This window comes from Maylandia zebra, linkage group LG18 (genome assembly GCF_041146795.1).
Source record: "Maylandia zebra isolate NMK-2024a linkage group LG18, Mzebra_GT3a, whole genome shotgun sequence".
NCBI classification, from domain to species: domain Eukaryota; kingdom Metazoa; phylum Chordata; class Actinopteri; order Cichliformes; family Cichlidae; genus Maylandia; species Maylandia zebra.
Genome location: NC_135184.1, coordinates 14384687 through 14398081, shown reverse-complemented (window position 1 = coordinate 14398081; position 13395 = coordinate 14384687). Strand labels below are relative to the sequence as shown.

Below are 13395 nucleotides of genomic sequence, written 5' to 3'. Positions count from 1 at the left end.
CTTTCATATTTCTGCATTTTATTTAAAGCAGCTTGCCAGTCCATGTGAACTATTATATCTATTTTTGTAGGTTTAGTATTGCACTGACATTACATTTGGCTTTACAGTTGCTGGGATGATACAGACAATGTTGGCATCTGGTGGATTATTAAGGGACCAATAACAGCCTCACTGCTGGTGAGTATAGGAGTTAAACACCAAGTACCTGATAAACTTGCCTGTCTGGTTTTTTGTTTTGTGGTGGCAGATTTACAATTAAAGTTTTACAATGAAATTTTACACTAAAGTGGGATTCTTCAGGCAGAGGAAGTGCAAGTTTGTGGCCCTTGGGGCAGTGATCATGAAATATTATATAATATACCAGCGATGTTTTAAAATTTTAGGAGCTTGTTAAGAAACATGTATTGGTGGTTTTGTCTTTTAAATCCTTTGATGTCAGATTTTCTTTTGTCAAAGCTAAAGGTTAATAAATATTTGCCAACATACTGAGAGACAGAAGTTTTCTTGCAAATCACATTTGTTCCTGGCACAAGTTTAACTAGTTAATTAAGATAACTTTACTTCAGTGAGTTGGTAGAAATGAACATCTCTGGCAGCCATGGTAATATTTCAGTTAACCGAGGTTGTTTACTCGCCTGTACTTTTTCTGGACTCGGTCCACTTCCAGACAAACTCCAGAGTGGTTAGTTTATAGTGAGGATCTGATTCAACTTCGAGCCGACCCAATTTCCTGGTGTACGCTGCAAGATTGAGCTAAAAGCCTCCCTGAATTCTTTACGTTTTGCATTATGAGATGCAACAGAGTTCTGTATACATTCAGAGTACATTTTTTTCCTGAAATATTACTGTGATAAATATGATAAACACATTGATTTTCCACGTAATCAACTAGTCCAGAACATAGTATCTTTTTCCTGTATTTACTTTTCTTGCCTCAGACACATTTGGCCCATCAGCGGAGTGAATGTTCTCGTTTGCAGTGACACATTGTGGTTCACTTTGTCTCGAGTTCAATAGTAATCACCTTTATCCTGTGATGATACAGGATTTTTAAATTTTTCATTCCCCTGTGATAACACTGAATGTCTTTTAACTAGTGTGTATCTGATTTTGCCATTTAGGCCACTGTGCATGTTTCTCTTCCAGATCAACATAGTCATCTTCGTCAACGTCATCCGGATTCTGGTTGAAAAGCTTAAATCTTCTGCCATGACAGGGAACAATGACACTGGACACTTTATGTGAGTCACGAGGAGAGATTATTACCGTGGGACAATGTGGGGCACAGTGTACAATGTTGTGCTAGTGCAAAATTTTGTTATAGCTGGTTTTTAAAAATATCATGCAACAGATCCAGATTTAGCTGAACTGTTTACATGTGGCTGTCTGCACTTGTGTATTCCCTCTTTTGGTCAAAATTAATAGAAGAACAGTCCGTCGTTCTTGTGATACAAAAAACAGAGAAAAAACTGCATCAACAAGTTTCTCGACTACTGCCTGTTAACTGAAGGACAGCAATATTCTGAAAAGTCAGTATGCATTTGCGTCCTGCAGGCCACCCTCCTAATCTCAATAAGGTGCATAAAATTCACAAGACAAAACATTAAACAAAATAGTTCAAATCACATTAATACAAATGAAAACTTTTCCAGAGAAAAAGAAACACTCAAAAACACCTGTTCTGTTTGTTCATCATGGCAACAACAGCTTACAAGCCCACACAGGACATGCACCCTAGCACCCTGAAAGCACCTGGTTGAAAAGCAGGAAATTTTCATCTGACTCTGAAAAAATGACTGGTGCTAGTTTACTGCAACAGTCTAATGAACTTTGTGATTGGGTTTGCTGCACAGTGTAGTAAATGCTAGTTATTTCAGCCATTTTTATCTTTCCATTCATTTTCTTTGGTTCAGAGTTTAAATGCTATACCTCCTGACTGTAGCTAGGTAACTAGATAGAGTTTGTCACCTACTAATCAGAAGGTTGGTGGTTTGATCCCTGGCTGCTCCAGTCTGCATGCTAAATATCCTTGGGCAAGATATTAACCCCAAGTTCCTCTGCAGTGGGCCCATCGGAGTGTGGATGTGTGTGAATGTTAGATAAAAAACACTTAAACACAGAAAAAAGTAAATGGGTGAATGAAGCAAGTTGTATAAAGAACTTCGAGTGCTCAGGCAGAGTAGAAAAGTGCTATATAAGAACCAATTATATGATTACGATTGATTGCCCCCAATGAGACGGCCTCTTCTTCTTTCTCTTATTGGATAAGAGCCAGGCTTTGAAAAGTGTAACTCAGTGTTGATTTATGAGATGTAAGGAACCAATCAAAATGCTGAACATATGCCCCTCGCAAAGTGGGACATATGATCACTCTAGTCACAAGTTATTGATGTGACATATAATAGCTTTGATTTGATAAAAAGCGTGCTGCTCTTTAATAGAAGCTGTAAAGTAGTAAATTAATATGAAAACCAAAAACCTTTAGGGCAGCAGTAAGGTAAGAGGAGTCTGTGAGGATGGACTGCTCAGGAAGGCTGTTTTATCTAGTGAAAATGAGATTTGATAATACGTCTCAGCAGGAAACCTTACAGCTGATGAACAGATTTCTGATTGTGAGGAAGAAAAGAAGTAGCTTGCACCAATCAGCTAATACAGCACTCTAAAGAGCTCTGAACTTACCCCAGTGTGTGCATGTGTGATGTCAGGAAATGATGAAGAACAAATAACCTATCAGATAAATTAGTTTCGATATCCATACATCTTACATAGGGTGCTGAACTTAATCTTAGTGCTATTTTGATAAACCATCATTTTAATAATCTGTAAGTTTAAAATTTAAACACTGTACAAGAATAAAATTTGATTTCTTACAGATTACATTTGTACTTATAAGAAATGTCTTGTATGACTGAAAAATAAGATCAAAGCCACACTTCCCCTCTCTGATGCAATCTCTTTCAAGTTTTTTTTTTTTTTTGGATTGGATATGCTCTGTGAGTTTGCAACTTTCACCGTCTTTCTTTGAAGCCTGGATGTGAGCCAGCACATCACAAGTATAGGTTTGAATAAATCAAACCAAATTCACACAAATATTTAGAAACAACTGTAAATTTTGTGTATTACATTTTTACAGACATATATTGTGCCCAGAAGACTAATCCTTTTTCACTTTTCACCAACGTTTAATCTTGTTCTCTCATGTGGATGAAAGTCGTATAACTTACTGAAATGTCTCAACTATTGGAAGGGTTGAAATCTGGTTTTATCCAATTTATCCAATCGCTCAGAAACTCAATACATGTAGGGATCTAGATTTGGCCAAGACGACCTGCTGAATTTCAAATCAAGCAGAATGAGGAAGAAAGGGGATTTAGGTGACTTTGAATGTGGCATGGTTGTTGGTATCAGACAGGTTGATCTGACTGTTACCTAAACTGCTGATTTGCTGGGATTTTCCCACACAACTAACTCTAGGGTTTACAGAGTGTGGTCAGATAAAAAGAAAAGTTCCAGTGAGCATCAGTTCTCTGGCTGAAAATAACTTGAAGAAGAAGCAGACTTGCCCGGTCTGATTCTGAATTTTTGTTGCGACAGATGGTACGGTCAGAATTTTGCAGAAAAATAAATGATAAAAACAAGACTGGCTTATGACATAATAACTTTTATAAGTCAGGTGAGGTAGCAGCCTCACCTCACCATAGTGGCCATGCAAGATGATCTACGCCCTTGGTAAGTTTTAAGGAAAAAAAAATATGGTTTTGGTAAAAATAGATCCATCGGCAATGTGAAATCCCAGAAATAAAAATTTCTCACAATATCATATTTTTTTCCGCCCCGATTTGCAATGATACATCCCAAGAACTCCATAACTTGCTCACTTGCTATTAGCAGAACTGTACCATCATGGTACCATAATGAAGATCAACGTTACAAGTGTCTAACACCAACAAGTGGATACATGAGATAATTTTGGGCTTTACTTATGGGAACCTATAGCTCAGGTGTGAGTTAAAAACATCATATGCAGAGAAAAGTGGTTCAGCATTAATAAAGCTGAGCTTTAAATCATTTTCTTGCACTAAACTCTTTATAATTCAGTTGGATAAATAGTAATTTATTTTAACATGTAAACCTTTTGCTGGGTGTTAAGTGGAAACTGCTAACTGAGGCAGTAGTATGTAAGAAGAAAAGGTGAGGGGGAGCTGTTTAAATCCCTTGACAAAAGTTTGAACGGCTTCTTACACTTTAATATAATATATGCATACATGAATCTACTGCAGCAGCAGTGAAACCCTGCTTCACCTGAAAGAATCCTTCTTTCTCTTGACATCTGGCTGGTGCACATTTGTGCTCAGCTGAATTAATTTAGAATGAGAGCATATAAAAATAGCTCCAGATTCCAGAAATAGATGTTACCTACTTTGACGTGCGACAGGATTGTTCCACCAGTTCAATGAATGTTTCACAGGATTAAAAGCCCCGCCTGTCGTAGGAACTTAAATTTGATTCAGGAGGAACCTTGGCATTCACACAAAGGCACAAATTATTCACCTGAAATAAGCTGATAGCTCCCCTCCATCTTTAATCTTTAAGCAGTTGAAGCTGTGATAATATTTCTGATTAGAGCTATTTTATGGTTTAATCTGACTATCTAGATGACTAAAACACATACTGCAACATCCTCATACATGTGAGAGTGTCACTGAGGAAACTAAAGTGAGAATAAAAAACACACACATGTCAGTTGTTAGGATAACAGCTGTCTGTTGATCTCTGATGAACTGGATACTCTTGTGAGTGGATCTGTACCCAGCTAGGTTTTCCAATCTCAATAGGATATACAGAAAAGTAAATGATGAAGAGCATAAACATGATACTTATCTCAGTGTCTTTTGAGGATGAAGCAGATGTTGAGTTGCTCTTTTCAAACCACATTACTTGCGGGAAACCGTTTCAACAAAATGTCATAAGAAATTAAATGGCAACATTTACATGATATTTAGACATCAGTGATATGAGCTGAACTAAGCACAATGTGTTCAGGTTTTGTGTTTTGACATTTTAATCTTTTCCACTGATTGGCCTGATGACGATGTTGTTTTAAAGGTCAGTGTAATGAAAATCTGACACCACCATTGTAGCTTTGATGAAACCTGAATGACGCATTTAGTCTGTCTGGCATTTGAAACTTGTACCTCTGACATGACTGAAAGTAGCTGACCATACTGGTAACACACTGTAATCTTTCAAAGTGTTGCATCATTATCTGGACTTATTTTTTATTTTTCAGTCCTTTCTTTTTGCTTCACTCAGGAGGCTGGCAAAATCCACCCTGTTCCTGATTCCTCTGTTTGGGATGCACTACACTGTATTTGCCTTCTTGCCTGAGAACACTGGAGTAGCAGCCAGACTCTACATCGAGCTGGGACTGGGCTCCTTTCAGGTATAAAACTTCAGAATCACAGTTCACAAAGAATTGCTAAAAATAAATAACTCACATTTCTCAAGTTGAAATTCTTCCCAGCAGATTTATTTTCCTTGTCACATTAGAAGCACAGGTGTTACAAATCTGAATCATCATGGAATTGATATTTATACCTGTGCATGCACAATAATAACTAAAGCTCGTCGGCTGAAGGCCAGATGAACTTATGTGATGGTGAGGTGTCTGCCATCCATCCCTCAGTCTGTTTCAGCACCTGTCCCTCTAAAATTCACTGAATTCTCAACTCGATTATTATATTTTAGAGAAACCTGCGCACACTGATATCCTATTGTATCTTCCAATTTATCAAGATTATGCGCAAAGTTAAAACAGGAGGTAACAGAGGGATAAAGCTGATGAGTGATCCCATGTAGACATTCAGTTGTAGTTCATGGAGCTAGGTTAAGGAGAGAGGTGATATCAGTTAGCAGCAGTATGGGTTCATGCCAAGAAGTAACACTACAGAACTTGGAAAGAAAAGCATCTGGACTGAAGACGTTTCACCTCTCATCTAAGAAGCTTCTTCAGTTCAAAGAGCAACTGGTGGAGAGTCCCAGATTTTAAGCCCTACGGGAATGTCCCCAAGAGGGTCTGGCACTCTCGGAAGTTTCTCGGATGACAGCTGTATAGTCCAGACACTTTTCTCACCAAGCTCCTTAGACTGCAATGATCTGGATGACTGAGAACCTTCACAGACAACACTACAGATAAGATATTTGAGAGAGTTGATAGAGAAATATAGAGAAATATAGAGAAGGCCAGAAGGAGCTTCACTGTGTGTTCATGGATCTAGAGAAGTCATTGATTGTGTGCTTGGAGGAACTGTGGTATTGTATGAGTATATCACTGAGGTGCAGTAGGAGACAGAGACACAGATGAGTTCAAGGTGGGAGTAGGACTACATCAGGGATCAGCTCTGAGGACCTTCTTGTATGCAGTGGTGATGGACAAGTTAAAAAAGGAATGAAAGTCAGTAGATACAAGACACAATACAGGGTGCACAGCAGAAGTGAAGAGGAGAGTGCAGTCAGGGTGGAGTTGGTGGAGATGAGTGTTGGGATGATTGTGACAGAAGGATAGCAGCCAAAGTAAAAGGGAGGGTTTACAAAATGTTAATGAGACCTGCTGTGATGTTTGGTTGGGATATGGTGGCACTGACAAAAACACAGGAGCTGATCCTGAAAGTGGCAATGTTGAGGATGTTAAGATTTTCATTGGGAGTGACCAGGATGGACACGATTAGAAATGAGAATATCAGAAGGAGGGCTTGAGCGATAGAGACACAAGGTTGAGATGGTTTGGGCATATGTAGGAAGAGTACATTCATATGAATATGTGGCAGAAGAGGATACTAGGAATACTAGATACTAGGAGAAATGGAAGCAGATGATCTGTTATGGCGACCCCTAAGAGCGGCAGCCCTTGCTGGCTGAAATAATCACGGTCATAAATAACCACTCCATAATATTTGTGCATGTGTAAGACTATAACTATGTGGAATGTTGACATTTATGCAGCACAAAATGTATCCCATAAACATGACAAAATGAATTAACAAACAACAATAAATCAGCAACCGAATGACTTCTTAAAAGCCTGCAGCTTCATCCTGTTTTGCTTGTTTGTTCTCTGAAGTTATTGTGATGCTTTGTGCAATTAAGTGTTAGCAACACAAGTCACTGTTTTCCCTTAAGCGGACTGTACATGCAATCAGTTCTTACTCTTATGATTTTATCTTGAAACAGATGTCTTTTATGTTGCAGGGGTTTGTGGTGGCGCTTCTTTACTGTTTCATGAATGGAGAGGTAGGCAAATGGAGGGGAAGCTTGTGTAATAAAAAAAAGTCATACAAACATTTATCATAAATAGCTGCCCTGAGGTAAGAGCTATTCTTTGGAGTGAAAACCTCAAACACATTTTTTGGTATGGGTAAATGGCAGCATTGCAGAGACATTAACCATTTTGCTCAACAGGTGAACAAAAAGCCTAGGCATCTGTAACTTTCTGCAATTTCTATTTGTTTGCAGGTCCAAACAGAGCTGCGGAGGTGGCTGTGGAAGTGCCACAATCAAAGTCATCTCACACCAGCTAAGAGAAGCATCACTCAGATCACAATTCGGACTCATGGGGGGCTCGGGCTGCCTGCTTCTAGTGGCAACATCTCTTCTGTATGATTTCAGAGATCATTAATGAAGAAAATGTTTCACAAAGGAAAAGGAAGGGGAAAAATGAATCAGTCCTTGGAGCTGAACATGCTGATGACATTAATTCAACAACCCCTCTCTAAGAACAGGTTACCAGAATGAGCACAGGTGAGTGAGGAGGAAATGTATCAGGATGCATTATACTGATTTCAGAAGCAGTTGTGGCTGCAGTTTAAGGATGGTACAGCACACATTTCTCATTTGAAACACAGCGTGCTCTTTCTTGGACCGTCTCCGATGGTGGTTGATTTGTAGGGATGTCACGGTGCCACAGAGGAAAGAGGAAAACCTGGGGACAGAGCTGGCCCTGAGTTAATGACTGAGCAAAAATGTTGTGGAATCATATTTAGCATTTGCAGACACATGACGACAAACCTCAGATGTTAATTTGTCTGCCATTTTGAGTGTGTGAGCATGGTGACATTGCAGTAATAATGCTAATAATAATGCTAATAGTAATGCTAATAATGATACTAACAGCAATGTTAATAATAATAACAACAATGATTATTTTATTTAAAAAATGCAGTTACAAAATTCCTAGTTTGGATGAAACAGGATGTAATGTACAAGTCCAAACACAGGCAAATATCTTACAGTACATTCACTCCTGCATACACACATTAGAAGAACAAGAACCAAAAATAATGGGAAAAGACTAAGGAAATGTTATACTATAAAAAATTAGGTTTTAACTGTCATATAAGACAAACCACAGATTCAACTGACCTGACAGTATATGACAGGGTTACCTCCAGTAGAAACAGAACTGGACAGAAGGGGAGTATGGTGTCACAGTGAGGAAATGCGTGGAAAAGCAGTTGGTTCTGCAGCAGGAGGAGTGTAGAGAAGCTAAGTGCTTAGCTTGTGTAGTGATGACAGATGAGAACTCCATGGTTAGCTCATCCTTTTTCTCCAGTTCCTGCTTTACCTGGCGGAGGTCATCTTTTAACTGTGTGTATGCTGGCAGGCAGTGTCAAGACACTGTCATAATAGTGCTTAACAGCTGTTGAAGGTAGCAAGCACTTAGCAAGCAGGCTGAAAACAAAACAAGGAGCTAGGCTAACACTGACCCCACCTAATAAAGCCACCAAACCAGGTTTCAGGAAAGGTGTCAAGTTGCAGCGGTGACAGTAACACAGTAGCAAATTGATCAAAAGGAAATTACTAAATCCACCAAAACACAAAATTCAAGAAAAACTGGCCTAGAGGCCAGTCAATAACTACCTGGCAATTACCAGTTAGAAGGAAAAAAGTTTATTTCCCAACGAGTTAAAAGTGTTTGCTGGAGGTTAAACAGGCCTATAGATAGGTCAGTAACCACCTAGCAACCCCCAGTTTCTAGGGAAAAATGTGTATTCCCCAACCTTGTGATTGCTTTCGCTGCTAGCATGCTGCTATGGTCATCATTTGAATGAAAGTGATTTGTCTACAGACGTTGTCTAGTTAACCCCTTTTTCCATTAATACCTACTCGGATTGACTCACCACGACTCGCCCACGTCTTGACTCGGATCGACTGGTTTTCCATTACAACTGAGTACCACCTAATGTGCATGGTCATTGTTATAGAAACGGGGCGGAGCGTTGATAAATACACGGTTAATGTATGAAATGAATGCTACAACAAAGGTGGACATCGAGGCAAGAATATACCTGCTGTTCAGTCTGTGGCTTTTCATCAGACTTGGGGACCATGGCATTGTTTTTTGTAGCCATTTCCCCTCGTTACCAGGTTTCAAAATAAGTGTTTTTGATTTTCGTGAATGGGATGCTATCATGACTCATTGAGCGATGCCCCTGACTAGCCAATTGGCGGCATGCAGTCTGACCACGTCACATTTTAGCAAAAGCTCGGTTCACTATGAACCCTGGCCAAGCAGGTACTATGTTAGTACCTGGTCCAGATACTATGAACTAAGAGAAGACCCTGAAAACCGTGGTGAACCATGGCAAGTCGATCCGAGTAGGTTCTAATGGAAAAGGGGCTTTTATCTCAAGTAAAAACTGTGAAAAAAAGTGGCGACTGTGTGTCTGCAAAGTATAAGTTGTGCCTTTTAAAAAATGTGGGCTGCAGTGCTGAAGCTCCTTGTTTAGACATAGAAATAGACTGTATTTATCCCACACTGGGGAAATTCATATTGTACAGCTGTACAATGGTCAGCAAGAGAAGTGAATTAGAGACGTATTAGAGGAAAAAAAATCTTTGCTTTCAATTACACCCAACAGCCTCCAGGAACCACTAATGACCAGTTGTCAAGTGATGGGTGTTTTTCATCATTATGGAAGACAACTTTTGAGCAATGGGCTCATGACATGAGAAACCTCAATAGAGACAGCTGTGGAAACACTGGATTTGGGAAATCGCTAACATATGTGAAATAGTTCTGTGCAGCAAGCAGCAGGAGCAGTCTATGCTGGAAACTTTTGAAGGACCACTCTGGAGTTGTGCGTGCTTGCTCACTTAGCATTTCACTGACTGAAATATATATGTTATGTATATCTATATATAATTTTTTAAAGTACTGCGATCCAGAGAGTCCAGGACAAGCATTTTGCATTGCCATTAATTGGTACATCATGTTTTAACTTATTGGTTTGATGATGAGCCATTGGATTTGTGAATATTTATTTGCTGCTTTCCACATATTTATGGTGTTGTCAGATGTGATAAATCATGAGCATTTGATGTACTAGTTGCACTTAAAGAAATACCAAATTATTAAAAGAGTGCCTGGCATTTACATAATACAATGTCATAAAATGGTTGTGTTTAACAACACTGGGCTGGTTACCCACACTGACAATGGTCCAAAGTTACAGCACAATAAAACATAGCACCTCTTATTTGTGCATTCAAGTGCTCCTCAGGTGGTCCAATTTTTGGAGTTTGGAAGTCATTTTTCAGAGTTCTGTGTGTTCATGTGCTTTTACAACACTTCCTCACCCCAGGGTGTCAAATTATGCCTTTCTGTGAGATGTGCCTGGGGTTGCAGAGATGCACAAGATGTCTTTTCAGACTTTCTGTGTTGTTGTTCCGACCTCAGGGGACGTTTACGTGATTTTTCTAGTCAGTATATAAATTTTATAGTAGGTGTGCACACAAATACATATTGAGAATTGTACAACCATTAAGCCTTTGCATTTGTAATTATGTAATTATTTTAAGCAGCAGTTTGTTAGATTTGCTCACCATAAAGACTGGGAACAGCTTGCTTAATTATATTTCCTAAAGTAATAGTTCATCCAGCATCTCTGAAGTTAAGTTTGGTTTAACTTCATATGCTGCATCTCAGCCCTGCACTTTTTAAGTCTTTATATTCAGCAAAGCTGCAGACACATTAGTGTACAAAAATATTTCACTATACAAGATCTTTAACACAAAGATAGTACCAGATTAACTACACACAATTGACATCAAACACTGTAACAGTGTACCCGTGCATGTAATGCACAGTAATAGATGAACATTTGTGGTTTTAAAAGTATTCAGTGTTTACTTTTTCCATCTAAGAATAGGATTTCCTTTCTATCAGAATTTTAACCAGGACCTAAGAAAAGCACATTTTCTCCTTTCCCCAAATACAATGTTGGACCTGAAGCCAAACCTCACCTTCCTCAGACCCTCTTTATTCCTCAGACCTAAAAATTATGCCTATAGGCCCTACTTGCTCGATTCATAATGAATGTAAAACACTTCCGGTTGTCGCAGCTGATATCTCAGTGATCCTACTGAGCCCATCTATCCCCCCTTCTATTGGCCTAATAAGTAGATACAACTTGTATAATAATATTTTATTTTATGTGTATATGAATTAGTATAATATATGTTATACAATATACACAAGAAGCTATACTCAATAAAATGGGATGAAACTTTTATCGAATAGAATAATTTATAAATCGTAGGAAATGTAAAATATAGAAAACTGTGAAATATAACATTAAGCTTTGGTGGTTCTCCTCATGACATGGTACTCCAATGAGGGTAACAGTTTAATGCTGCTGAGAGCAAACGTTTTATTTTTTGGCTTGAATAAACACAATTGCCCACAATAACTGGTAAGAAATATTTTCTGTGTCTTGGATTTGACTTTTGCTTGAACAAATTCTGCAGTCATAAACTGAAAGCCAACTTGTTTTAAATAAAATGTTTTTTTAGATAAATTATTTTATTTTAAACTCTTTTTTAAATTACTTTTAAATCCCGTATGGAGCAGAGGACCAAAACTGGTCTTGAACGCGTATGTCCAAAAACCCCTTAGAATAATAATAATAATTAACATTTATTAACAAGCACCCAGGATTATCTGTTAAATCTATCAAAGTTGTACAGTTAATGTTTTAGGATAGTTTTTCCAAAGTGGACCCCTCAGGTTACTTTAGCGCAGACACCAACAAAGATTGTTACTCACACTGGGTGCAATCCCCCGCAATAAAGTTATACGTGTAGTGCAAAAATCCTGTTCTTCTCCACAGTTGTGACTTTCACACCATGGGTGTGACTGTCATGGTGATTTTGGACTCTTAATGATTTCTTTGATCGGTTCTTTTTCCAGGATGGAGTGATTGTACAGCATGCATCTTTAATGACTTTAAAAAAACAAGAACAAGAAGCAAGAATTAGGCGCACAAGTTTTAAGCTATTTTGGATTTTCTCTAATATACACAGAGTCAAAAGTACATATTCAGGATCTAAAATGTCCTTTGACTTGATAAAGCAAAGACATATTAACTTCTCATCGGTAATCATAATTGACTACAACTGGTAGTTTCTCTTTTTCTTTGTTTGATTGACCGATACTCAGAACAATGGTAAAGTCCAAGGAACAATGAAGCTCTAAAAAGAAGAACGTTTGAGCCATTTTTAAACATCTGCAAATTCTGAGATCATCAGTTCAAACAACTGTACATAAGTACAAGTTATTTGTATGTGTCACCGCTTTGCCAAGATCTGATAAGGCATTCAGGAACAACCCAGGAACCACAAAAGCTCAAGCCTGGAAACTGCTGAAACACCAGCGTCACTGTTCACAGTGGGTCCAGTATTACATTGCCTTAGCCTGATTAGGCACTGATCAAGAAAGAAGCCCCTATTCCAAAATCGCTGCCTTCAAGCTTGGCTGAAATTTGCAGTTGCACATATAGACAAGCAACTTGTCTTCTGGGGAAAAAGTTTTACGGTCAGATGGGATAAAGATTGAGCTATTTGGCTCCGACAGCACGAGGTATGTTTGGAGGAGCATGGTGGTGGTGCTCTTGGACTGTTATGCTGTCAGTGATACTAGTACATTCAACAAAGTGTTTAGAATAATGGAGTGCTACCTCCATATTCTTCAACATCACCTGAGATCAACAGCCCGAAGCTTGGACGTAATTGGGTGTTCTAACAGGACAATCATCCTAAACTTGGATCTGGTTTTGGAATGAATATAGCAGGCTAACATTAAGCTTGGCTTCGACCCCGTTGAAAATTTGTGGACTATACTTAAAGCCAAGTGATGCCAGGAAACCAACGAATTTAAATGAACTCTACCAATTCTGTATTTAATCAAATATTAGTGGCGATGTAGCTTATACGTGTACTTTTGACCTTGTGTGGATAATTCTTATTTTTTTAAAGTCATTAAAGATGGATACTGTACAATCATTTCATCCTGGAAAAAGAACAATTCAAAGAAATTATTAAAAGCCCCAAATTGCCATG

At 38.5% G+C, this 13395-nt stretch overlaps 1 protein-coding gene across 1 annotated transcript in view; it reads left to right on the top strand.

Moving 5' to 3' along the window:
- ghrhra (growth hormone releasing hormone receptor a) overlaps window positions 1-13318 on the top strand; it is a 46143-nt gene extending 32825 nt beyond the window's left edge. The window contains exons 9-13 of the mRNA XM_004542910.2: window positions 108-177; window positions 1147-1241; window positions 5314-5443; window positions 7249-7290; window positions 7513-13318. Coding sequence (XP_004542967.1) covers window positions 108-177; window positions 1147-1241; window positions 5314-5443; window positions 7249-7290; window positions 7513-7659 — 484 coding nt within the window. The 3' untranslated portion in view covers window positions 7660-13318. The remainder of the gene's footprint in view (window positions 1-107; window positions 178-1146; window positions 1242-5313; window positions 5444-7248; window positions 7291-7512) is intronic.
- The last annotated feature ends 77 nt before the right edge of the window (window positions 13319-13395 follow it).